Source organism: Gambusia affinis, linkage group LG23, assembly GCF_019740435.1.
Source record: "Gambusia affinis linkage group LG23, SWU_Gaff_1.0, whole genome shotgun sequence".
NCBI classification, from domain to species: Eukaryota; Metazoa; Chordata; class Actinopteri; order Cyprinodontiformes; family Poeciliidae; genus Gambusia; species Gambusia affinis.
The window spans coordinates 15841826-15866029 of record NC_057890.1 but is presented as its reverse complement, the minus strand read 5'-3'; the positions used below and the strand labels follow the sequence as shown (position 1 = coordinate 15866029).

At 38.8% G+C, this 24204-nt stretch overlaps 1 protein-coding gene across 1 annotated transcript in view; it reads right to left on the bottom strand.

The window, feature by feature from the left end:
* Window positions 1-3586: 3586 nt before the first annotated feature.
* Window positions 3587-24204, bottom strand: part of LOC122826638 (protein FAM180A) — a 39955-nt gene continuing 19337 nt past the window's right edge. The window contains exons 3-7 of the mRNA XM_044108761.1: window positions 12095-12183; window positions 11766-11847; window positions 11222-11228; window positions 4750-4847; window positions 3587-4653 (exon numbers count right to left, since the gene is read on the bottom strand). Coding sequence (XP_043964696.1) covers window positions 4324-4653; window positions 4750-4847; window positions 11222-11228; window positions 11766-11847; window positions 12095-12183 — 606 coding nt within the window. The 3' untranslated portion in view covers window positions 3587-4323. The remainder of the gene's footprint in view (window positions 4654-4749; window positions 4848-11221; window positions 11229-11765; window positions 11848-12094; window positions 12184-24204) is intronic.

Here is a 24204-nt window from a genome sequence, read left to right as displayed (position 1 = left end):
TTCCAATGATTCACTTCCTGCTAAAGAGCTCCCCCTGGCGGTTGAAGGAAAATCCACAAAAAAGCCGCACCGGGATCGCAGGGGTCTCAAACTCCAGTCCTCGAGGGCCGTAGTCCTGCAGTTTTTAGATGTGCCACAGGTACAAAACACTGGAATGAAATGGCTTAATTACCTCCACCTTGTGTAGATCAGTTCTCCAGAGCCTTAATTATTCTATTCAGGTGTGTTCCAGCAGAGACACATCTAAAAGTTGCAGGACTGCGGCCCTCGAGGACTGGAGTTTGAGACCCTTGGTTCAAAGCATAAGAAAAAGGTAGTATTGAAACGGTAATATTGAAACCCAACATAGTGCATAATTGTGAAGTGAAGGTAAAAGGATATTTTAACTTGACATGATGAATCGACTATTGAAATAATTGTAAACTAATAGAGTCTTTGAATAATTGTTGACTAGATTATACAGATAAAAAAGGTAATTTAGCCCCACAAGTTAGCTAAATAATTAATAGGGCTGAAACAATTAATCGATTATTAAAATAAATGTCAACTGATTGAGTAATTGATCAATCAGTGACTGGAGTATACAGATTTAAAAAAGGCCATTTGCCAAAAGAATAACAGTCAGAGCTGTGATGAAGCCAAAATTGTACAAAAAATATATACATTTTGAATTTAAGATAAAAAAACCCCCAAAAAACATTTGTCTGCATATATGTTGTAGAATGAGAAGGTATGATGCAGTATTAATGCTAAATACATGTATTAATTACTGAATGGTGAATAAAAAAGTAAAAACCTTTTCAAAGTTGATGTTTCTGATATTTGGTATCACCCAGAAGACGATAATGTTTGGGCGAACATTGAACAAAAAGGTTTGGGAACATCCATTTCAAATATAATATGAACAAAACACAGTGACAATTGTGGTTGTAACATGTTAAAATGTGGAACTTGAAGGAAATAAACGCAGCATCGGTTCTCTACCTCCCTAGCAGCTTCGTCTGCTCCTCTCTCCAGCTGTTTTGATGTTTCTGTGAAAAACCGTGTTGATTCCTGGAAGCAGCGAGACGCACGAGGCCGTCTGCTCTCACTCAGGCTGTGTAACTGGCTCCCCTCCTCTCAGAGAGGTATCCCTCTCCCTGACTAATGCGTCCCACCTCTGCCCACCCATCTATCTGCCTGTTCATCCAACCCTTCCCTTCCAGCACCACTTCTCTGCAAGCCACCGCTACTATTATACACGCCACATTAGCCGCATATGAATAACAGGCCTGCAACAGTGACCTGCACCCATTTCTCGATTTGCGGTTGCTGATGATGAACTGCTATAATGCTAAGTGCCTCAGTAGCTGTGCTATCATACAGCTTAAGTCCAGATGATTAAGTGTGGTGTTAGTGAAGGCGGGATAAGAGACGCTGGCCAGGCAGTGGCTGAGGGGCAGATGTTAATGACCTCACATTGTTTGTGGTTACATGTCATAAATCATCTCCCAACATGCAGCTCTACATCTGGATGCTCACTCTGGGGCTTTATTCCCACACAGGCGGACAGCATTTTCCAAATAAGAAAAGGGTAATGGCATGTTTTTCTAAAAGAAAAATGAAGATATTGTGTCAAAGGGTTAGGGTTAACCCTCTCTCTTCTGCTCCACCATCCACCATAAAAACGTAGATATATCGTGATGCCTCGTCTCTCCCTGGCAGCGGAGGAAGACTTGAAGCATGAGAAATATGCCTGACAGCTGCGGGGGGGTGGGGGGGAACATATGCAGCCGATAAGCTTGAGTTAAAACAACCGTCAGATGGAGGTGATCAGAGAAAACCTCGACCAGGAGAGACGCATTCCAGTTCTGACGAGTCTCAGGTCTAATTAACTGGCTCAAATCTAAATGTGCACGAATTAGAAATGCCACATGGTTACGGTTTGTCCACTGCATCAGTCTTCTCTACATTTGTATAAATAAATAACATTAAAATAGCCATGAACCCTCAAAAATAAAGGAAAAAACGATTCTAGTTGCTTTGGACATATTCCATCTGGATCAATCAACAACAAAATGCAGCAGGACGTAATAATGCTTCTGACTGATTGCATGATGGGAAATGCTGCCATCTAGTGAATATTTTGAGCTGAATTTCTTTTGATTTGTTTGCAGGATGCATTCTCTATTAACTGTTGCACGTGTAGCTTGAGTTTTCATAAGCAAAATGTAGTGAAAAGCAAAAGCATTGTTTTGTTTTCTGAACGTTTCAACATGTTTCCATAACATCATACAATATAAATAAGGAATTAGGTAAATTTCCATGAATCTGCAAGAAGCTGCATCTAGTTCAGTATTCATGTATAAAATATGTTTAATAGTGAGAAGAAATACTAATTTAACAAAATAAACCATTGAATTTTAAAAGACAAATCACCTGAAATTACTGTTTTATTCTCTATCACAATAAAAAGACAGACCATTAAAAGATTGTTCTTGTCTGAAAAGTCATACATTTCATTAAGTGATTATGTTGAGCAACATGTACAAATTTTTACATCAAATTTTAAATTGTAACTGCATTTTGAAACATATTTTGGTAAAGAGTAAATGCTAATATTGACATTTATAATTTTGGTTTAATTTCTCTAGTTGGTATAGAACAGAAATGACCACAGTGTAAAACACCAGCTGTGTTGGAAAAATAGCACTTCCGCATGCAGCCACGTGGTGGCGCTCACTTAACACGAACATCTGCGCAGTTACATTCTGGTTCTGTTCTGGATACAGTTCAGCTTCTTATCCACTAAGTGGATAAATGACTCGGAGTTACGTTCTCCACACAATAATTCATGTAAATATAAAAAACTAAATTTTGTTTTTTAAATCTGCATCAGAACCAGAACGAACTTCTCCTCTTTAGTTCAATCTCTTCAGCAGAAAACTAGTGACTGATATACAAACCAAGGAAAAAAATGTCATAGATGAAAAGTTTATCTAAACTTACAACAGGCTTGAGATTCCCATTAAATTATAGTTTTTGAACCGTTTCAGGGTGGAATGGCAACAATGAGGATCAAAAAAGAAAATTTAAATTTTGTATAGATTTTTGATACTTCACATGGCATCAAAATTACACAAACAAACTTGAAAATATGAATAAATTTCCACTGATATTTGATGAGATGCAACTTTTGTTTGTCAGAAACAACTTCTGGAGTTCCTGACCAATCATATAGAAAGTGTAAAGATTAAACTTTGAGGACTTCCTGGTACACATCCAGTTTTAAGACATAACTTTATATTTCTATAAGGTAAATCCTGAATTTAATGTTATTCCATTCAGAAATAAGCTGCTGAGAATGCAGAATTTTGTCCACGTTTCAGCCACCAAGCTGTAGATGCGAGACAAAGTTAATGAATTCAATGTCATCGTTTTCCACCCAGTTAATGCAATGTTCCAGTGTTACTGGCAGTTAAACCCACAGCATGATTCCACCCCCACCGTGCTACCTGATGCAATTTTCATATAAAGGAAAGCTCCGTCTTGACCCCTCAAATATTCTTATTTTATTTGTGCACAAAATTTCTAGTTTATGAAGGGGTTAACATTTTGTAAATCCTTTATTGTTGTGTTATTTTGTTGTTTTCACACTAAATGCCGCACAATAAGCACCCATGTTATTCCCCCTATGCAGCTAAATTGTATAGGGGGCTGAGAATGCCGAGTCTTTTTTTCTTTCCTTTTTTTTTCACTTGGTCCAGATCTATCCTTGAAAAAAAATTAAAGTGAAAGCAAAAGCAAAACTAATTCCATGAAGGAGAGGAAACCACTCAAAAGATCTGTAACTTCCCTCCATCAACTCTGAAATAAGTAATCCACAAAACCTTATTAGAAGAAATCTCTTTCCCAGCATTAAGTGGGGAAAAATTGGGCCCTTTGAAGCAAACATTCAGACGTTTCTTCGTTTCCTTAAATGAGCAATCAAGGTTATTGATGCGCTGAGAGTCTATTCGCTTTTTATGTAAAATAGCTTTTGGAAGTGGTTGAAATGAGCTGAGAAATCGTTTTTAGACAGAGAAAAACATTGAACGTTATTTGAAGACATCAAACAGGCAGGGCAAAGGTCAAACTACTGCAGCCATTAAAGTTAAAATTTTACTATTTTAGAAATGTCCTTGTTTCTTCTTGAAGATTTCTGAGGTAATTCTCAACATTTCTGAGATTTTTGGCAGAAATTTATTTCTTCTTTTTCTATCCATATTATCTATATTGCCCCTAATAAGTTGTTGTATTAAACTAACAGAACCATAAAGCATAGAGACGGAAGCTCAGTTTTTCTCAGGACGGTGTGAGGTCTCGTTGAACAGCACGGACCAGTTGCACCAGTGTCTCCATCCACAGCTCCTTCTGGTGCTGGTTGCTGATCTGACTGAGTATCTGTGAGCTGTAGACTAAAGTCAGCACCGTTCTCTCAAAGTCCTGCCAGCTGAGCGGTCGCCGCCGCTGGGCCAGGTCCGCCATAAGGCGGCGGATATCGGAAAGCTTCTTCGGCAGCACATCCTCGCAGATAACTTCTAGTGTTTTCACGCTTCTCAGGGAGGCCAGCTCCTCATCTGGGATCAGCAGGGGGCGCTCTTCCCCTTGGATCTGCATTCCGGCAAGAAGAATCTGCAAAGGAACAAAAATTCAGGAAGTGCTCGAATAGCCACATATTTCCGAAGTTTCAACCGATTGACTAAGCCTGATCCGAAGATCCAAACTGACCTCAAACAGCAGCTTAGCGTCCTCCTCTGAGTGCAGGAAGGTGGGATTGATCAGGGAGTACGCCCCACGCTTTATCAAGTACGCAGACGGAAACAGAGCTGGACGACAGGAAATTCAATTAGGCAAGCTGTGTTTAAGAAATTTAGTGGCACATTATTTAGCGAGGCGAGGGAGTGGGTGGGCCGTAGGTCGAACAAACACAGATTCATTACAGTTTAAATATGATGAAGCGGGTGGCAGAGGCTCTGGGTCCAGCTGAGAGGAGGGTAATTGGTCTTTGACCCGATACGTGGATGCTGCTGTATGAGTGGCATTATAGTTGATGCTTCCAGAGAAAATAATATCTGCTTTGGAACCAATAATCTGATATAGGTGGAATTAAACACCTGCTGCCTCATTTGTTGCAGAAACAATCAGAAATGGGTTAAAATCTGCCATTTCCAGTCCAAATGTTGAACATATTCGCAGGACACAGCACCCAGGATCTGACAATTTAGAGCAGAGTAAATATGCACAATATTCAGATTGGATTTAAATGTCTTTTTGTTGCATTTCATTGATGTAACCTTTAAACTGATGGTTTTCTTTGGACCTTTCATCCGTAACATCTCAGGGCTGCAGGAGCTGCAATTCCTGCTTTAATTTATGACTAAATGGCAAGCTTCAGTGGGCATCCCAGTAGCAATGTTACATAATGACACTATTGGCATTTGAAGTGGCTTCTGGCAAGAATCACTTTAACTGTGGAAGTATATAATGCCAAATCAAAGGGAGCTATTAGTAACCAAAACAGGAACAGAAAGTTGTGAATGGTGGTGAAACAAGACACTTCAGGGCAGCCGATAGCAAGAAGACAGATAATGCAAAGAGGGAAACTGGGAAAAATAAAAAAGATTAAATTTCTATTGAAATAAAAAAACAAAAACCTTGTTCTTCACTTATTGTAGTTACGTTCATTTCCTGACTGAATCATGTGACCTGCTCTGCAGATGATGTCGACACACACAGATGATGCTCAGAGCAGCAACACAACTTGTTATGAAAGCACCACATTCACGGAGTTAACTAGATCCGCACCGAGGTATCAAAGAGTCATATCAAAATAAAACGGAACAAGTAAATGTTAGCCAAGGACTTCATCAAACATGTTGATTACCATCCTGGAAAATGGATGTTTTAATGTTGATAAATAAGCTGAATGGGATATAATATTGATATGAGTTGTGTTTTTACAGAAAACACAATGATGTGTGTGGCGTCTAAGGTCTCACAACGTTAAGACCACAATATTCAGTTCACTGTGACATTTTCAGCTTTAATAATAATAATAAAGAGCATACATGACACCATGGGCAAGCTCCTCCTTCTGTTGCTTTCTAACCAATTAAAATGAAGGAAAGTTTTCTACATTTTCTGGATATTCTGCCGTTATAATCCACTGCGTCATGTTTTCTGGTTTTCTTCGGTCTCTCACTCTCCATATTTGTTTTACAAAAATACCCAAATATTGACGAGGCAAAATAAAAAGCATTGGGTCTCATCTGAATTTGGACCCAGCTCTTCTACAACAACGCATCGGCTCATAAATCCACCGTGTTAGCTCTGCGTTTGTGCCAGACAGACACGTTTAGCTCCAGTTTACAGTTATGAGGTCAGCCAAATCCTCATGTAATGGACCAAGTGGACCCGACTTCAGCTTGGTGCGGTTCCAGTCGGTGCTTTCGGCTTTTTCTTTAACAGCTAAAACATGTAGGATGTGCAGAACATCTTTCTCCCTGTGTACCAGCGTCAGGATGATGATTGTCCAAATCATGACCCATTATGTGTAATCCACAGTTTATCTGAAAGCTCTCGACAAAACCATAGGCAGGATGTTTGAACCACTCAGGTAGAGTCCATTTACAAAACACTTTAAGTTATGAGTAAGCCAATATGTAATTTATGTATTTTCTTGCGTTATATGAGATTAGATATACATTTGTAGCCCAATTCTCCAAGAATTAAGCTATAAAAGTGCAAAAACGTGTTCTTCTTCATTAAAATACCTGTGTTTGATTTATTAAATTGAACTACTTTAGAATCCAAACACTTTATTCACATATTTGCTACAACTCTTTGAACAAGAAGATGATGAGAAACCAATACCGTTTCCATCAGTATCACAAAAACACAAACAAAGCTTCTACGCTACACCTGATACTCAATCATCGTTTCCCTCAGTGTACTATAAGCCTGGGGGGCCAACAGGCTTTACTTGTGCCCCCACCAGGCTTGGCATTGTTAAATTTCTCTAAGTTGCTTTTGAATTATTGCCTTTTTAAAAGACTTTATAGTTGGTGTTTAGGCATAAATCTTCCAGTCTTCCAAAAATGCATAACTATCAGGTGATATTTTCAAATTTCCAGTCAACTTTAAACATTTTTAAAACTCAAAAACGAGGCGAATGACTGCCCTAGCGCTCAGAGCACCGGGCTTAGCAAAAGTTTTAGGGGAAACCCTCCTGAATAAATCACAAAAAAAATATATATATATATAGGAAAATGTATAATAAGATCATTATTCTCTGGATTTTTATGGGTCACCACTGCACCTAATTATGCCTCATGGTAAATATATCTTTAAGCTCTCCTTCATAACTTTATCTTAACTGAAAGACAAACTGTACTAACCCCATAACCCAGATGTAAAAGGTAATAACCACCAATCTAGGAAATGACTTAAAATGCAGAACAAGGCAGCAGCTCTGGTACGGAAACTTCCCGACCTTCAATCCTCAGCATGCGTCCTCACCCCCGCAGACGCAGCCAGAGAAAAATATTAAAGCTCTGGAAGTCGTGCATCATCCAGTGGTGCAGCAGCTCATGCATCAGGACGGATTCTCCATGATTCTTTTAAATGAAGACAAAAAGCCTCACCAGATCTGCCTTTGAACCTCCACATTTTCTAAATATAGAGAACAGAAAGCAGACGGGAACCAGCAGCAGACAGAGGTCAAAAGTCATCTGTGCAGCATTACACCAACATCCTGCCACCTAATGAAGCAACAGATGTCTGACAGAGTGCTAAAGAGCTACACTGGGGAAAACAATTGCTTTTTTCATCTCAGATTTTTCAACCTTCCCCACTTCCAAAGAATAAAGAGATATATGGTTTTATTGTAGGTTCACATAATGAGTGACTATAAAAAAAGATTTATGCTGAGACTATTTTACTGCAAGCCATAATGGTAAATATTTGTCCTGTTTTCTATTGATTCTATTCACAATGTTGTCTTGCACTTAAATGTTTTATATTATCAAAGTTTTTTGTCTCAGGACTTCAATCTTACAACCAGCTGACTTATGTAATAGCAAAGATAGAGTATTACATGTGGAAAGTACAGCAAAGGATTTTTCTGCTCCCCAAAGTTAAATTCTTCATTGTTGTGACAAAATGAATGTTCAGAAGAGAGATAAAACACCACAGATAAGTTTCTAGTTATTGGCACAACCAGGGAAAACATGTTTTACAGTCACCAAGTTCATCATTAAAGATAAACATTTTGGTATTAATGTAATCCCATACAGTGTCTACCTAAACTACTGGATGAATGTAGAATAAAAACTCCAGCTTTATGCATCAATGGATGGTAAATAGTGAGAAAACACTTTGCTGCTCATGGAATCGCTGCTTAATTTTACATTCTGCCAGTGTTAATTCACAGAAACAAAACAGAAAAATCCTAGGATACTTTACAAAATAAACAAACAAAAACAAAAAAAAACCAAGGTTGATGTTCCCTCTGTAACTGTCAGAAAACAAATTTCACATTCTTGAAGACTTCAATCACTTGTGGAGGATCATGATGCAGAATTTTGACTTTTAGGAAAGTTATTAAACTGGGAACATAATTCATATAACGTATAAAACAGATCTAATTTTTAAACAACACGTTACAGCATCGGATGAAGTGGTGTAGCCTCACATGCAGGAAAAATAATCTACAAAAATCTATTTTAATGGAATACTCTAGTATTCCATTAAATTCCAACGCTCAGAGCTTTGGCATTTATAGAGGGAGGAGTGATTACTGAGACAAGGACCAGGTGAGTTTAATTAGGTGGATGTGCTGCAGCTGAAGAAGGCTGACATGGAAAACAACCATAAACAATATCAAGAAAAAAAACAAGTGAGCGCTAAAAAAAAAGCTGAAAAAGTAAATAAAAACACAGGAATAACAAACATCACTGAACCCAAATGCAATGAAATTCAGAATCGAAATATTTCTGAGGATTTAGACATAAAAATATAAAATTGATCAGCACAAACCTTCTCAGGGTGATTGCAGCACATAAAGAGAAGCGATAGCAGCTAACTCAGCAGTAGAGTAAACATACATTTTTTTTTTTATGACGCAAACCAAAATGTTATTGGTTGTTGCCCAGGGCAACAAACTGGCAGGTTAAAGATTACTTCTTATCCAGAACTCGCTGCAGGGATGAGATCTCAAAAAGACTGGAGTGAGTTGCATTTTTTTAAATTTCTATTTTATACAACAAAATCACAATAAATCGTAAAGAAAAATAGCATAACTGAATATAGCAGCAGTGCTGCAGAAAGATTCTAGGTTTGAATCTTCTGGTCTTTCTGCATGGAGATGCATGTTTACTCTGAGCATGGTGGGTTTCTCTGGGTACTCCAGTTTCCTCTGGTCTCTCTGAATAGGAATTAGATGTGTGTGTGCTACACTGAAAGAAACAGCATTTTACAAAGTATTTTTGTTGTAGTTTTTAGAGCAAATATCTTATTAGACTTGAAATAAAGACCAAATTAACTCAAAAGAAACTTGTTTTAAGTAAATAATTCTGTAATATGCATGAAAAAGTTTATTATTTCAAATTATTTCACTTGTAACAAAATATTTGCAGATTATTTCAATAGTGAAATAATCTGCAGGTGAAACTAAAACTTTCTCCAGGAGTTACTGACTTAAAACAAGCTCCCATTTCATGCTGAAAAATGACATGCAAGTTAGTTTTGTTGTATTTTAAGTGGATTGAAATATCTGCACTAGAAATTATACCAGTAATACTTACTTATGTCTATATACAGTTATATTAACACAACTACATTTCCTCAGCCCTTTAAACATCTTTATACAATTTGAAACTCTTTTTCTTTTGACTTGTTATTCATTGCCACCTGTTTTCATTTATAGTATAAAACACTTTCTACAACCCTTAAAATGCTCTATAAAAACAAAAATATAAAATCTTGGCCATGCCAATTCAGGAAACAAACACATTTACCGGTAAGTGGCTGTTCTCAGAATAAATTTCAGCCCAGATGTCTGATCCCTTTGACTCGGCTCCCATCTTGATTCTGATGGTTTTGTTTTGGTTTCCTTCTGTCCTCCAGTTCACCACACAATCAATGTTTGTATGTGCAGACTTCCCCTGCATGTCATTATGTGGAAGCAGGGAGCTTGTAATCTCCTGCTAACTGCTTGCAAGGAGATGAGAGAACAACAATGATGCATTAATAAGCCGGGCTAAACAGAACTCCTGGCTACTGGGATGTTTTTTCTGTTTTCTTTTGACAAGACAAAAGAAAACAAAAACTGACGAATGGATTAATAAAAAAGAAAGAAGTCCAGAAAGGTGAAAAGGACAGAGAGGAGAATTAAATCCTCACGGCAGCAGCTCATCTTCTGCATTTCAATTCACCTCAGATGAGTGTTAAAATCCTGTCAAGTGGCGACATTCTTGTGACTCGGATACAAATTCAAGCGTTTTCAGAGCAAACACAGGCTGCAGCATCAATACGCCCAGTGTGAGTCCAATCTGTAAGAGAGTGAGCTGCAATAAAGTCAGACTGAATTGCAGGGAGAACTGACAATGAGGGACGATTGAGAACAAATATGTGCAACTACTTTACTTCTTTATTATTGAGATTTCCTGTTGCAGCTCAGAGCAACAACAGACACGTTTGGTTTTAAGTTCATTTTGTTAAAACTTGCCGAAGACTCATCGATGTTCCTGGTGCTACAAAACATAAGTGCCTGAAACTTTAGAGTTTTGTGATTTAAAAGGCAAAGAAATATCAACAAGAGAGCAGAAATGCAGAATAAAAACCATGATAAAATATATAAAAAGGCATCCAGAAAGTTTTCAGAAGGGCGGTCATCAGAAAGCATCAGATAATGTTGATGATAAATGAGGAGCACGACGACAAAACGGTAACTTTACGTGACATAAATACATATTTATGTATGTATAGCATATTATTAATGATTCAAACAGCCAGAGATTAGAATCAGTGGGTCAAAGGGGAAAGGTCAAGCTAAAAACATGCAGCTTTCAGTCTTTAAATGCATCAACTGGCAGCATGCACCAAAACAGAACAGTGTTTTCTTAATCCCACAGAGCAGAAATGTACTTGTTGCAGCAGCACAAACTATACCCCTCTGAATTTAAAAATATCTTAAAAATACCTCCAGTCTGCACGGTGTGTTAATAAAATACCTACAGATAAAATTAAAGTTAAAATTAAGGAGAGACCAGAATAAATAACAGAGAATCTGATCTGTACGTTACTCAACGTTACACAGCTTAGCTGGAGGGAACTAAAGAGCAAATTTGCTTTTATTTATGAAAAGAAATATTCACTTTATTTGAACATAAAAGTGAATAAATAAATCTGATTAATTAAGTTTTTCCAAAGTGAATGTTTTCAACCAACAGGAGGAAAACATTGTCATTAAACCAAGCTCAAAATCAGAGTAAAATCAGGTGGTAACCGTGGAAACACAACAATCAAACTACAGAGATTATTTGCACTTTAGTATAAAGAAAACTTGAAAATTATAAGGCGTCATAGTCGTTTAAACATCTAGATTTTTTGTAAAACTGGAGAAGAGAAGCTATTTTCTGAAAATAAATTATAGAAAGTTTTATCTTTATCTAGAAAAAAAGATGTAAAATATTGAAAACCGAAGTAAATATTTTGATATTTTATCAGTGGTGTTGTCAAAAGACTTTGAGTGATGTGAATATTAGGACAGGAATTTCCTGAGCGTCTGTATCCAGTAACAACAAGCCAGTCATTTTTCTTTGGAAGCTGAGAGCTGAGTGTCAAGTGTTCCCAATTACTCCAGAAGATAAACACATTCTTTCACAGCAGCACATCTGAGACCAAGTTATCATTATTTATGGTTTATTTCTATTCTATTATATGTTTGTAGCTTTTGAAAACGATTCCGGTTGAATTTTCTAAGATAATTCTTCTCAATAACATCAGTGAAAAGTTTTAAAGCGGCAGGATTAAAGCGGTGTGTATTTATTTTTTCTAAGGAACGTGGTCCTACCTTTCCTCTGGTGCCGAGCGGCCGCTTGCAGGCTGGACAGGTAAACGATGGCGAGAAGAGTCCACCACCTCCGCGCCATGCTGATGATCCTCAAACACAAATCAACACACACACTTTACTTGTCAAACTCACTGCAATCATGACAAAAATAACTTCTGCAATTCTATTGTGCAGGATTTTATATTTCCTCCTCCCACTGTCAAATTTCACACTCCCTCCTTGATTTTGAGTGTGTGTGTGTGTGTGTGTGTGGGTGTGTGTGTGAGTGTGTTCCCCGTTAAGGCCAGACAGTCTGGTTTCCATCTGGAAATCATCAGTTTTTGGGAGAGCTTTTGCCCTCCTGGCTGAACTTCTCTCTCAGCCACTAGAAGGAGGTCCGGACTCACTGGGTGACTTTTCTTTCTTTTCTCTCTTTTCAGTTGATACAAGTGAATGCTTTATCGCATGAGTGATGAAGCTGAATGCTGCCAGACTGATCATAATAATAATAATAATAATAATAAATCAGAACAGTCTCCACCTGGGAACACAAACCTTTATGAGGCAGAAAAAGCCAATCACATTGGATTAACTTAAAATAAACCAAGAGAAATGCCATATTATTGACCTTTCCAACTGAATCACAGATTGCTCGTAATATCTTTTCTTATTACTGTCACAAAATCAAATTTTTTCTCTATTAAAACCTGAACTTGTAGGTTCTCATAAGGATATAAAATGCTCTGAAAAATAAAGTGATAACTTTCCTGCACTTGTATAACACTTTGTCAAGTCCAATAGACCGTAAAGTACTTTACACGTCAATCGTTCAACCACTCGGCCTGAAGAGGGCAGAACTGAGACCATTTTGGATCAAATATTGCAGAACTAAAAAAAAGTTTACACAAAAATGTCACAATTTGCACAGAAACACAATTTAGCAAACTGATGACACAATTAATACATCTTTTATTTAAAAAAAAAAGTTCATTTGTGGTTTAGTTATGATTTAATTTCTTGGTTCAACATGTACAAAATCTTACCAGGCATTTTTGACCTTGTTTCCAGTGCTAATATCTTAATTTACCTGAAATATGAAAAAACTAATTTATAAGTAACTTTTTAGCAACACAGAAGCTTGTTTCAAATCAATAATTCCTCATATTTAGTTCCACTGGCAGATTTTATACTTATAAAATGAAAAAGAATAAAGAATAAAGTTACTTGCAAGTTAGTTTTGTCTTATTTCAAACACACTAAGATATTTGCACCAGAAACTTGACAAAAAATTACTTGATAAAATGTATTTTCTTGCAGTGTCATCATTATTTTTACATATTAGTTGATCTGAAAACTTAAAATTCTAACTAGTTAGTTTTTTTCTGAATCTCTTGAAAACTTTCTTCTTGTCTCAGTTTACCTAACAAATATTTTTCTCCAAGCTACAACCATCTTTCTACAAACAACAATATCCAGAGAGATTGAAGAAAGAGCAACTTTTGAATCAAAGTGAAGACCATTTAAAGTATCTCGATTAAGACTCTGCTTTCTCCTCCACAGCCTCTCGTGTTCTTTGATACTGAATATGTGCAATAAATACTCGGTTTTCTTCTGGTGCCAAAGCAGATAACAACCACAGCAGGTTGATTTCAGCTCTCCTAGCTGATATTTGAAGGCTGCAGCCTTTTAAAATGAATCAAACAAAAAAAAAAAAAAAATAGTGAAGGTTTAAGAACAAAAAAATGTAAAAGTGAGCAACTAATGTCAGAAAATTAGGTTTAAAGACAGAGATAAATATACAAACCTATTTAATAGTTATTTCAAGAACTTTATAACTATGTTTGTAAATTAATTAGAGATGGATTTTTGAAAACCCTTTTTCTGTTAATTCTGATCATTTTCTATTTACAGCTAATAAAAAATTAGAATAAAATAAATAAAAATCTACCTGCTAAAGTACTTTTAAGCAGACTAATTAAACTAATTGGGACGCATGTTCGAATTTATTGAATATGACTGTATATTAGAAAGTGCTATGTTAGTATGAAATTTGTCAAAAAGTGCTCCAGAAAGTTGCAGAGTCCACACAGTGTTTATAAAGAAGATCCTGGGATTCCTGGATCCCTAATTGCTCTTCTAAGAGCTGATCAGTTACAGGCGTTTATCCACCGTTTAAGCAAAGCCTACAAACGTTTAACTGAATTCAAGTTGATGCCACATCTTTCAGGGATTTTTCTGTTGATTGGAGATGATGTAAGAAGATTTGAAGGCAGTCTATTACAAACCATACTCAGACCTGAACCTTCAGAGTCACATAAAGACAGTTATAAAATCAGTCTTCGATCAGCTGAAGAGCTTTTCGCTGCTGCAGAACAGCTGAAACAAGAGTTCCTTTAAATCAACTAACCTGTTTAAAGTTGCTTTTGAATCACAATTAATGAAACTTAATTAATGAAACATTTGCCAAAATATTTAATGTGTTTTCATGATTTTAAAGATGAAGAAACTTTGTTAGAATAATTATGTTTTGTTATCATTCTTACATAAGTAGTTACCAGTTTGCTTTTCATTCATAGATTTAGTATTCACTATAGATTTTTTTCCTAAACCTTGAAGCTGCAGCTGCTTCTTATCTTGAGATACTTTCTAAATGACCTGCGTGTAGAAAGTTATTTTCTGTATTCTTCTCTTTCTTTCTCTATTCAGAATAATCCTCACGCCACATTCCATTCCTGCTCTGTTTTGCAATAAGTGGTTTGCTGTGTTTTCTCCTTCTGCAGAAGCCTGCTTGAAAACTCATTTCTGTGGTTCTCTTTTATGTAGGTTTAGGAAATACCTATCACTTTACCATCAACATGGTGAAGTTTTGATAGTTTTCTGTTTTTATGAAGAAAAACACTTTGTGCTATACAAATAAACTTCATTGATTGATTGGAACCACTGGTAACACCATTCTTGGCTGGTACAGTTTAATACTTGTTTTCATTGGCTCCAACTATGTCCAAAATGGTCTTGTCTGGCCATAAACATTTTCTCCTGAAGACATTTAGATGGTCTACGCTTGGCAGTGAAGGTTTTTACTTCCTTCTTGGTCAACACTGGCCAAGTCCATGTTCATGGTAAAGTTCCTTCATTGTGAAACTGGATGTGATAGTTTTGTTCTCAGACACTATTTTGGTTTATAAACAGTACAATGATCCGAAATACATATTAAAACTTGTTTTCAAATTGAAGTTAGGCTAACTTAAAGAGACGGCCCTTAAGAGACTGACCAATTTAATGAGTTCTACCAACTTATGTTAATAAAGTGATAGACAAATATCACCAGTATTATGCCAGTTAATTGCTCATTACTATGAATTACGCTCGTTAATTGCTAGAGAAATTGTGTGATTCCTTTGCTTCTTGGTGAGGTAGGTTTTCCAAATATGTTATATGTATGAAGTTGTGCCTCCAGTTCTTGCTTTTGAAAATGTGTAAACTTCTCTGTTGTCTTATTGTTACACAGAGAAAAAAGAAAATTTTAAATAGGTCTTTAAAAGTCAAAATTAATACTTTAAGATGTTAGTGTTGGTATTTAAAACAAACTGAATAGGGCCGATCTACAAAATCTTATGTTTGTGAAATTTAAAGATTTTCTTTAAATTTCATTTTCCGGTACGCACCTTGTTTTTTTTTTGGACTTTACAAAAATAGAAATACATTCAGGTGAAATCTGGAGGAGAGGAGCAGCTCAGAGTTGCAAGCTGGAGCTCTGGTCTGCTTCTGCTTCACATGAGCAACACATAAGGAGAAGGCAGATGGCACGGGCAAAAAAAGTCTTCCCTGCAGCTCCTTCTCTCTGTGTTTGCCTGAAGGTGCTCTGATTCAACGAATGAGAGACAAGAAAAGTTATGCGGGACAATAAATTTGTGTTTTTCCACAGAAAAATGCACACTGCATAAATACAACCTCCATTTTCTCACGTCCCTCTGACCATGAGGGGGCAGTGTTACGTCACCGATCCGCTGCGGTCCAAAACTACCCCAACTTGTCCAAGATCCTACACTGATTGCTCTCTCTGACTGCGTTGCTGCTGCTTGGATTCAAAAATAATTGAATTCTAAAAAGATAAGGTCTGGCAATATGAATGCAGCTACTTAACAGAGATCAGAGGGTTTGTTTGGGTTCAAACCAGGTGGAAACCCTCGAGACTTCCGTTAGTTTAATTGCTTCTGTGCTTTAAATTACCGGAATGCCTCCAACATGCAAATTCTTATAGGACCACCGTGAATCCAGACTTGCATGAGATTTGATCTGATAGTCGAATCACACCGAAACGTCTGCAGCTGCAGTTTCATTCTTCAGTGTAAAACTGAATAAAACTGCAATAATGGAGAATTGATCATACGGCACATTTACAGAAATAATGGGGTTCATGTCTCGACAAGACATTGTAGCATTTCAACGTGAAAATCATGTTAGAAGTTACTGAATGATTCCTTTGTAAGACGACAACAAAAACTCACAGATTGAAGCACAAACTTTCATGTGACAACACCCCTAAAATAAGATGTGAATGCTTCATTTAAATTTCCTGACAAAACTATCTGTACTCCCTGATCGATCACCGTTAAACATTTGTAGACATTTTAGGTTTCTGCACGTTTTACTCATCCAGAGATTAAAATTTCTGCACAAATAACTCCAGTTCTTGTCTTCCTCTTGTCTTCATTTTCATCATGAATGAGCGTAAAACCTTTGATATGTTGAAACAAAAAACTATCTCGCAATTGCAATGTTTTCATTAAATAAGAAAGGTAATTCAAATCAAACATGAGTAAGTTTGTTCAGGTGATAAGTAAATAAAAAACATGCCATGCCGTCCTCCTACCACTTCCTGTCTTTTTCATGGTGTGAGCCAGTCGCAACATCTGGATGTTGACTCAAAAAAAGTGCAAAAAAGGTGTTTTCCATTGCAGTTTTGCAAAATAAATACTTTTTAATATGCTCACACACACAAAACCACATCTTACCAACAAAGCTTTTTATCAAAAAATGTATTATTTTTATTTTTTTTTAAACTGGTGTGTTTCTATTAAGCAAATTTATTTTTGTAACTCCAAATTGTGCAATTACATGGTCAATGGAAACTCAGCTATTGACTTCCACTCTAACATCAGTATAATTTGCTCTGAACTAACCCATATGTCTCTGCCTTCAAGTTTCTGGAAAGTGAATCTCCTCCTCAGTCTCAATCGTTTACAGCTTCTAGTATGTTTCCTTCCATTTCAGTTGTATAGCTTTAGTCCTGAAGATGTTGTTCAGTAATTTCTTGGATCAAACCACTTAAACCTTTACAGAACAGCTGGATTTATTCTGAGATTAAATTACACACCGGTGGAGATCAACTATGTGTCTGGAAAGGGTTAAACATAACAGCAAAGACATTTCTTAATATGAACAAATGTTTTTTTGGGAGTTTGAGGATCACGGAGGAAAAAAAAAAGGTGTCTGGTGGATCTGCGTCTACCTGCCAGGAGCCACATGAACAAACAAGTCAGCGTAATACTGAGTGGGAGTTTTCAGTCACAGCAGTTGATCATCACATCCTCAAGCAGAAGAAAAGTCTCAATTGTTCATTAACTCCTCTGCACAGAGCCTCATCAAGGCTAATCTGAATAGGGGCACAGTCAGAGCTCTGAGTGTGCGTCTCTGCTCCCTGGTGGGCGTCGGGTGTCTGCCAACCCAAAACGAACGCCGCTTTGTTTCTGATGTATACCACGCACTGCAGAGGAGACAGCTTTCGGGTCCATGCTGTCTCATTAGGCTACACTTTATACTGTACATTTCCTCTTAATTATGCATGCAAAATCCAAAAAAGTCACATTCATCTTATGCGTTAATGAGGCATTTGGAGCGTGAAATAAAGAAACGTTCCAACAATGATTTGGGTAAGAAGTCGTTGCATCTTAAAGCTTCACTGTGCAACTTTTCTAAACATTTTTTTTTTACTTATTTGTTAAAACTGTCAGATAGATAATCAGTTAAGAAATCAAGGGGCGTGCTGTGGTGGTGTAGGGGATGGCGCAACCCACATTTGGAGGCCTTGAGTCCTCGACGCGGCCGTCGTGGGTTCGATTCCCGGACCCGGCGACATTTGCTGCATGTCTTCTCCCTTTGCTGTCAGCCTACTGTCATATAAGGGACACTAGAGCCCACAAAAGACCCCCTGGAGGGGAGAAAAAAAGAAAAGAAATCAAACTTCTCTGCCTCCTCCATGTTGTCCTACTGCAAAGATACACCGCTCGTTCAAAAATAACCAATGAGAACCAAGAGGAAGGTCTTACCGCTGTCAATCATGCTTATGTATGTCAGTTTAGTTTACATATGGATGTTCAAACAGGACAACGATCCAAAAGAAAACAGTAAAGCCCCATGTCTTCAATACGCTCAAGAATTTTAAAGTATGAACCTATTGTCCTAATCCAACGCCATAAATGCAACTGAACTGTTTACAAACTGAAATGTTTGTAAACAGTTCTGACAAAGCTTCAACTGAAATGTTTTGGTTTGTAAAACCCGCAAGATAATTAGCAGGTTTTCATTGTCAACGTTTTGTTCTCATATTGACTGCCTACATTAAAAAAGTTTTGGTTGTCTGGTCTGAAACACTCCCACCTCTTCGTTGCTCAACACTATCTAGAGTTTATACATCTCAGCTGCTCACATCGTTTGATAACAAAAAGGAAGCGTCGCACTCTGACGAATCTTCACCTTTCAACTTCTTCCTGTGAGCCGCTCTTCACAACGCTGATGCAAGAGCAGCTCAGGACTCGGTCTCTCTCCAGGCTGCTCATTTTACAGCTAATTATGTTACAAACCTGCAGCTAATTAGCATAATTAGATGAGAGATGCTACAGCAGGTGTTTTTAGAGTTAGACCCGTTTACCAGACTTTTGTTGTTGCTTGAACACAGGATTTATGGATTTTAATACAAGAGGTCTCTTATTAGAATTTATAAAAATGCTCACATGTAAATAAAGTTTGACGTTTCATTAAAAACAGCCCTTTATAATACATTAAAGCAACGCAAATAAAGAAAGGGAATGGAATAACATGCCAAATTTCATAAATCATCTTCTCAAAAATGTTTAAAATACAGAAATAAACTTTCAAGAACTTGTTAAATTGTGATGTTTCATTAACAGCAGTGCTTTTAATTAAATTTGTTTAACTGAGCAGTGCAATAAATCGACAGATAGGAGTAACATGACAATTTTATGAATCATTTTCTCAAAGGTGTTCTAAATATCCCAATAAACGTTGAAGAAAAATTGTACAGAATGAATATTTATGTCTTTACCACTAATGTAAGAGTGAAAATTGGAGTTATGAAAATGTAAAATGTTTTGGAAATGTTTTATTGTGAAAGGCTCCCCGGAAGGAAGTTGGGGGAAGAGTGAACGTTGGGTTTCGGCGGTGTGTGGTAACGGCTGGGAGCGGAGAAGAAATTAAATGTTCGACATTGAGAAAGAGCTCAATTGTTTCTGTGGATTATTCTACAAGGAGAATCACAGTACCTGGACACCCACGAATCTTACACTGGTGGCAGCGGTGTCGAGTTTGGGACTTTTCTCACGGTTTGTCGGATTTTCTTTTCCGTGCGCAAGCTAGCCGTTACTTAAGTACAGCGTCGGCGGTTGCTATTTTTTTTTAGCTATCAGTGTTGCATAGGCGTTTTCGCTCGGATTATACAGTTGTATTCACCATGTCAGAGGACGACAGGCCAGCCACATCCAGCCGGGAGCTTCAGCGTGAGGCTGGGGACAGTCAACGCATTCCGGTTGTTTCGAACAGGGGAATCCCACTTCCCCCGCCCTTCTCCAACAACGGCCGTGAGTCGTTTACACTGTGGGCTCGCCGCTATGAGGTTATTCAGCAAGCTCGTTATAAAGACAGTACCGTGGATTTGGACGCTAATCTGGCTCTGGAATTACCCACACTGTTGCCGCCTGAACTTTTTATAGTGTGGGATAATTTACCCAAGGAGACACAAAGTTCATTTGAAGCTACCAAAAAGCATCTCCAGGACGCGTTTGGCCAGAAGGATGTCATTGCCTCATTTCAGACTTTTCCCAATGCACGTCATCGGCTGCCAAATGAAGCGATGGAAGTCTATGCTGCAGATATATGTCGTCTAGTGAAAGAGGCATTCCCTGATTTTGAGAAAAATGCGAGTGAGTACATGAAAATGTCCCGTTTCATTGCTGGTTTGGATCAGCAGCTACAGATCAAGTGCCACGAGAGTGGGGTGAAGACGTTTCAGGAGGCTTTTGAGGTTGCAGCACGAGCAGAGCGGGCTCATCAGGCTGCTCGTTTAATATCACCTATATTGCCAGGTGCTGCAGCACAAGATTTGAGCACATCCCCTTCTGTAAATACTGTTTCCAGTGAGCAGGCGTATCTGAAAACTGCCTTACATGACCTCACTAGTACTGTAAAGGATCTCAGTAAAGAACTAGGGACACTAAAGTTGAAGTTGGATAACAGAGATTCTCGTTCACCAACAAGACAGTTTCGCCATCCTTCCCCGGAGTATGGACGTCGATCTGGGCGCAATCAAAATGATAATCTATACAGCAGAGGGTATAGATCTGGTTCCCCTTCTCTCAGGGCCAGCAACGAAAATTATTCACGGTCCAATGGCTTCTACAATGAGGACAGTAGAGGACGTCAGCATTCACCTGGGAGACACCAATCACCTGGGAGACACCAATATGAATGGAGGCAGAGGAGCCAAAGCCCTCGACGAAAACACGTCTCTTTTCAGGACCAAAAATTCATGGCACCTCCACCTATGTATCATCGCCAACCAGCTGACTACCATTTCGATCATAACCATCCAGGGTACACAACTGATGGCTCATACTACCAGGGAAACGAACATTAGCTGTTGAGGAGGGGCGCTCATCAGCTCACTTAAATAAAGCCCTAAATGACGGTGGAATTACCGGAGTTGAAAATGGCATGTCACTACCACCCGGTTGTTCCCCATTTACCCCGCTAGAACTTCCAGAACCTAGCACAATGATGGCAGCAGTAAGTGAAACACCTCTTACATCGTATATTAATGGGATCTTAGAGGGGTCTGAAACACACATTATGTTGGATTCAGGCTCCCACATTTCATTTATAAGTGAAAAAACCAGAATGACTATTCCTGCACTAGCTAAAAGACCCTTGAAGAAAAACTTTGTCTTATCGAAAGCAGTGACGGGCCACAGTTTAGACACGTTAGGCACCATTGAAGTGACTCTTAAGATGGGCCCACATACCTTACACCATGATGTGCAGGTGACGAGGAATGTCAGTGAAGGCACTCTCCTTGGCATGGACTTTCTACAACTCCATAATGCAGTTCTGGATTTTGGTCGGGGAGTTTGCAATTTATATGGAGCGGATATTCCTCTCCTCAGAAAAACCCAGTTGGCTCCCTTGAACTGCACTGCACGTATAGCAGAATGTGTGGTGGTTCCACCACATTGTGAAGTCAACTGTGAAGTGTCATTAAGCCCCCCAATGGTAACTGTGGACATTCCTGATGTCTATGATGGCTGCCTTGAGCCTTACCAGGTCGACTTGGGTGGCATTTCTGTGGCACGTACTCTATCCACAGCTAGAAATGGTTTTGCTATTGTTCGTCTTCTGAACCCAACCGATGGACCTGTTAGGTTACTACCTGGGATGGAACTAGGCCAGTTTCTCCCTGTCTTTAAAGAGGATGTGGGTCTGGACTGTACTCCATTTCAGCCAACCCCTATATGTCGCGTTGACATGGACCAAACCCTCTTAACAACCAACTCAAGTCAGTTCAATCAACAGGGCCAAGTGCCATTTGATCTGACTGAGGAACACTTGTCTCCTGTGGAAAGGTCTCAACTTATTGACCTTTTGCTACAGTACACGGACATTTTTAGTAAAAACCCCAATGATTTTGGACGAACAGACATTGTAGAGCACAAAATTGATACCAGCACTGCACCCCCTGTTCGTAAACGAGCGTATCGCACCTCACCACAAATGCAGGAGATCATTGAAACACAGGTGACTGAAATGTTGGATAAGGGACTCATAGAGGTCAGTCATAGCCCATGGGCTGCCCCTGTGGTCATGGTGAGAAAAAAGGATGGGTCATGGCGGTTTTGTGTAGATTATAGGGGTTTAAATGCAGTCACCACTAAAGACGCTCATCCTTTGCCGCGTACTGATGACACACTGGATGCGCTCAGAGGCTCTTCAGTTTTCAGCACCATGGACCTTTCATCAGGTTATTGGCAAGTGCAGCTTGATGAACAAGATAAAATGAAAACAGCCTTTACCACGGGTAGAGCTCTCTACCACTTTAATGTAATGCCAATGGGACTAGTAAATGCTCCACCTACCTTTCAGCATCTGATGCAGTTGGTTTTACAAGGTCTGTCATGGAAAACGTGCCTTGTTTACCTTGATGATGTAATTGTGTACAGTGATAACTTTTCTGCTCATTTGGAACACCTAAGAGAAGTCTTTGACCGCTTCAGAGCAGCCAATCTGAAACTGAAACCCTCCAAATGCCACTTTGCGCAGAAGGAAGTGGTTTTTCTTGGACATGTTGTATCTGCTGGAGGCCTTAGGCCCGATTCCAAAAATGTTGAAAAAGTAAAACAGTGGCCCACCCCAAGCAGCCCCACAGAGGTGAGAGCCTTTTTAGGTTTGTGCTCTTACTACAGACGGTTTATCCATCAATATGCAAAACTGTCTCAGCCACTTCATGTACTCACACAAAAAGGGAAACTATTTTGTTGGACAGAAACTGAACAGAGTGCTTTTGATGCTTTGCGACATGCCCTAAGCAGCGCTCCCATTCTCTCTTATCCAGACTTTTCACGAGAATTTCTGCTTTTCACGGATGCTTCAAATGTGGCCATTGGGTGTGTACTATCGCAGACAAATGACATGAATATGGAAAATGTCATTGCGTACGGTAGTCATGTCCTCACAAAAAGAGAAAAATGTTGGTCCACCTATGACAGAGAACTATGGGCTATTGTCTGGTCTATTAGACAATTTCGCCAATATTTAACTGGACACCGTTTTCGGATCATCACTGACCACAAACCTCTTCTTAGTCTGAGGAAAATGGCTTTGGACTGTGACCCAACTGGACGTAGAGCCAGGTGGGCCCTTGAAATAGACCCATACGACTGGATTGTTGAACACAGACAAGGACACAAACATGCAAATGCTGACTCAATGTCACGCCGACCATCCCCAGCTGTTGATTGTTCTACTGAATCACATCCCTCAAACTCCTCTCTTGTTTCAACGGTGACTCCAAATTCTGTGGAGGTTACTGCGTCGGTCCACCAGGTGGCTCAAGGCCACCTTATTGATCTCTCCTTCCTGAACAGAGACACTGACTATCTTAGACAAGCTCAGAACAACGATCCTGTGTTAAAAACTGTTCTGGAATGGGTTCTGACAAATAACAGGCCCCCCTTTGCAAAGATAAAGAAGTGCTCCGCAGAGCATAGACATTTTTGGAGAGAGTTTCCAAAACTAATTGTCAGTGACTCGCTTCTCTGTCGGCAGGTTCGACATCCCCCTGGTGATCCTGTTGTGCAGATTGTTGTTCCAAGTGGTCTGCAAAAGGAAGTGTTCAGGGCACTACATGGTCATTCTCTTGCTGGACATTTTGATGCAGTAAAGACTTTACAGTGTGCTCAGGCTAGGTGCTACTGGCCTTACATGTCCCGAGATATAACTGAGTGGTGTTTAGAATGTGTGGTGTGCGAGGCACGGCGCCCGCCAACGCCCCGTCAGCAGGCCCCTTTGAAACATGTTGTTGTCTCAAAACCATTTGAAAAAATAGCAATGGATTTCACAGAATTGCCCCTCACTACTCATGGAAACAGATACATGCTTGTTGTAATGGATTATTTCACGAAGTACATTAACCTGTATGCGCTTCCTGACCAGAGAGCCGTTACTGTAGCAAAGTGTTTGTTTGAGGACTACATTTGTCGTCATGGAGTTCCCCAAAGCTTACACACAGACCAGGGACGTCAGTTTGACTCAGACCTTATTAAATGTCTGTGTTCAAGGATGGG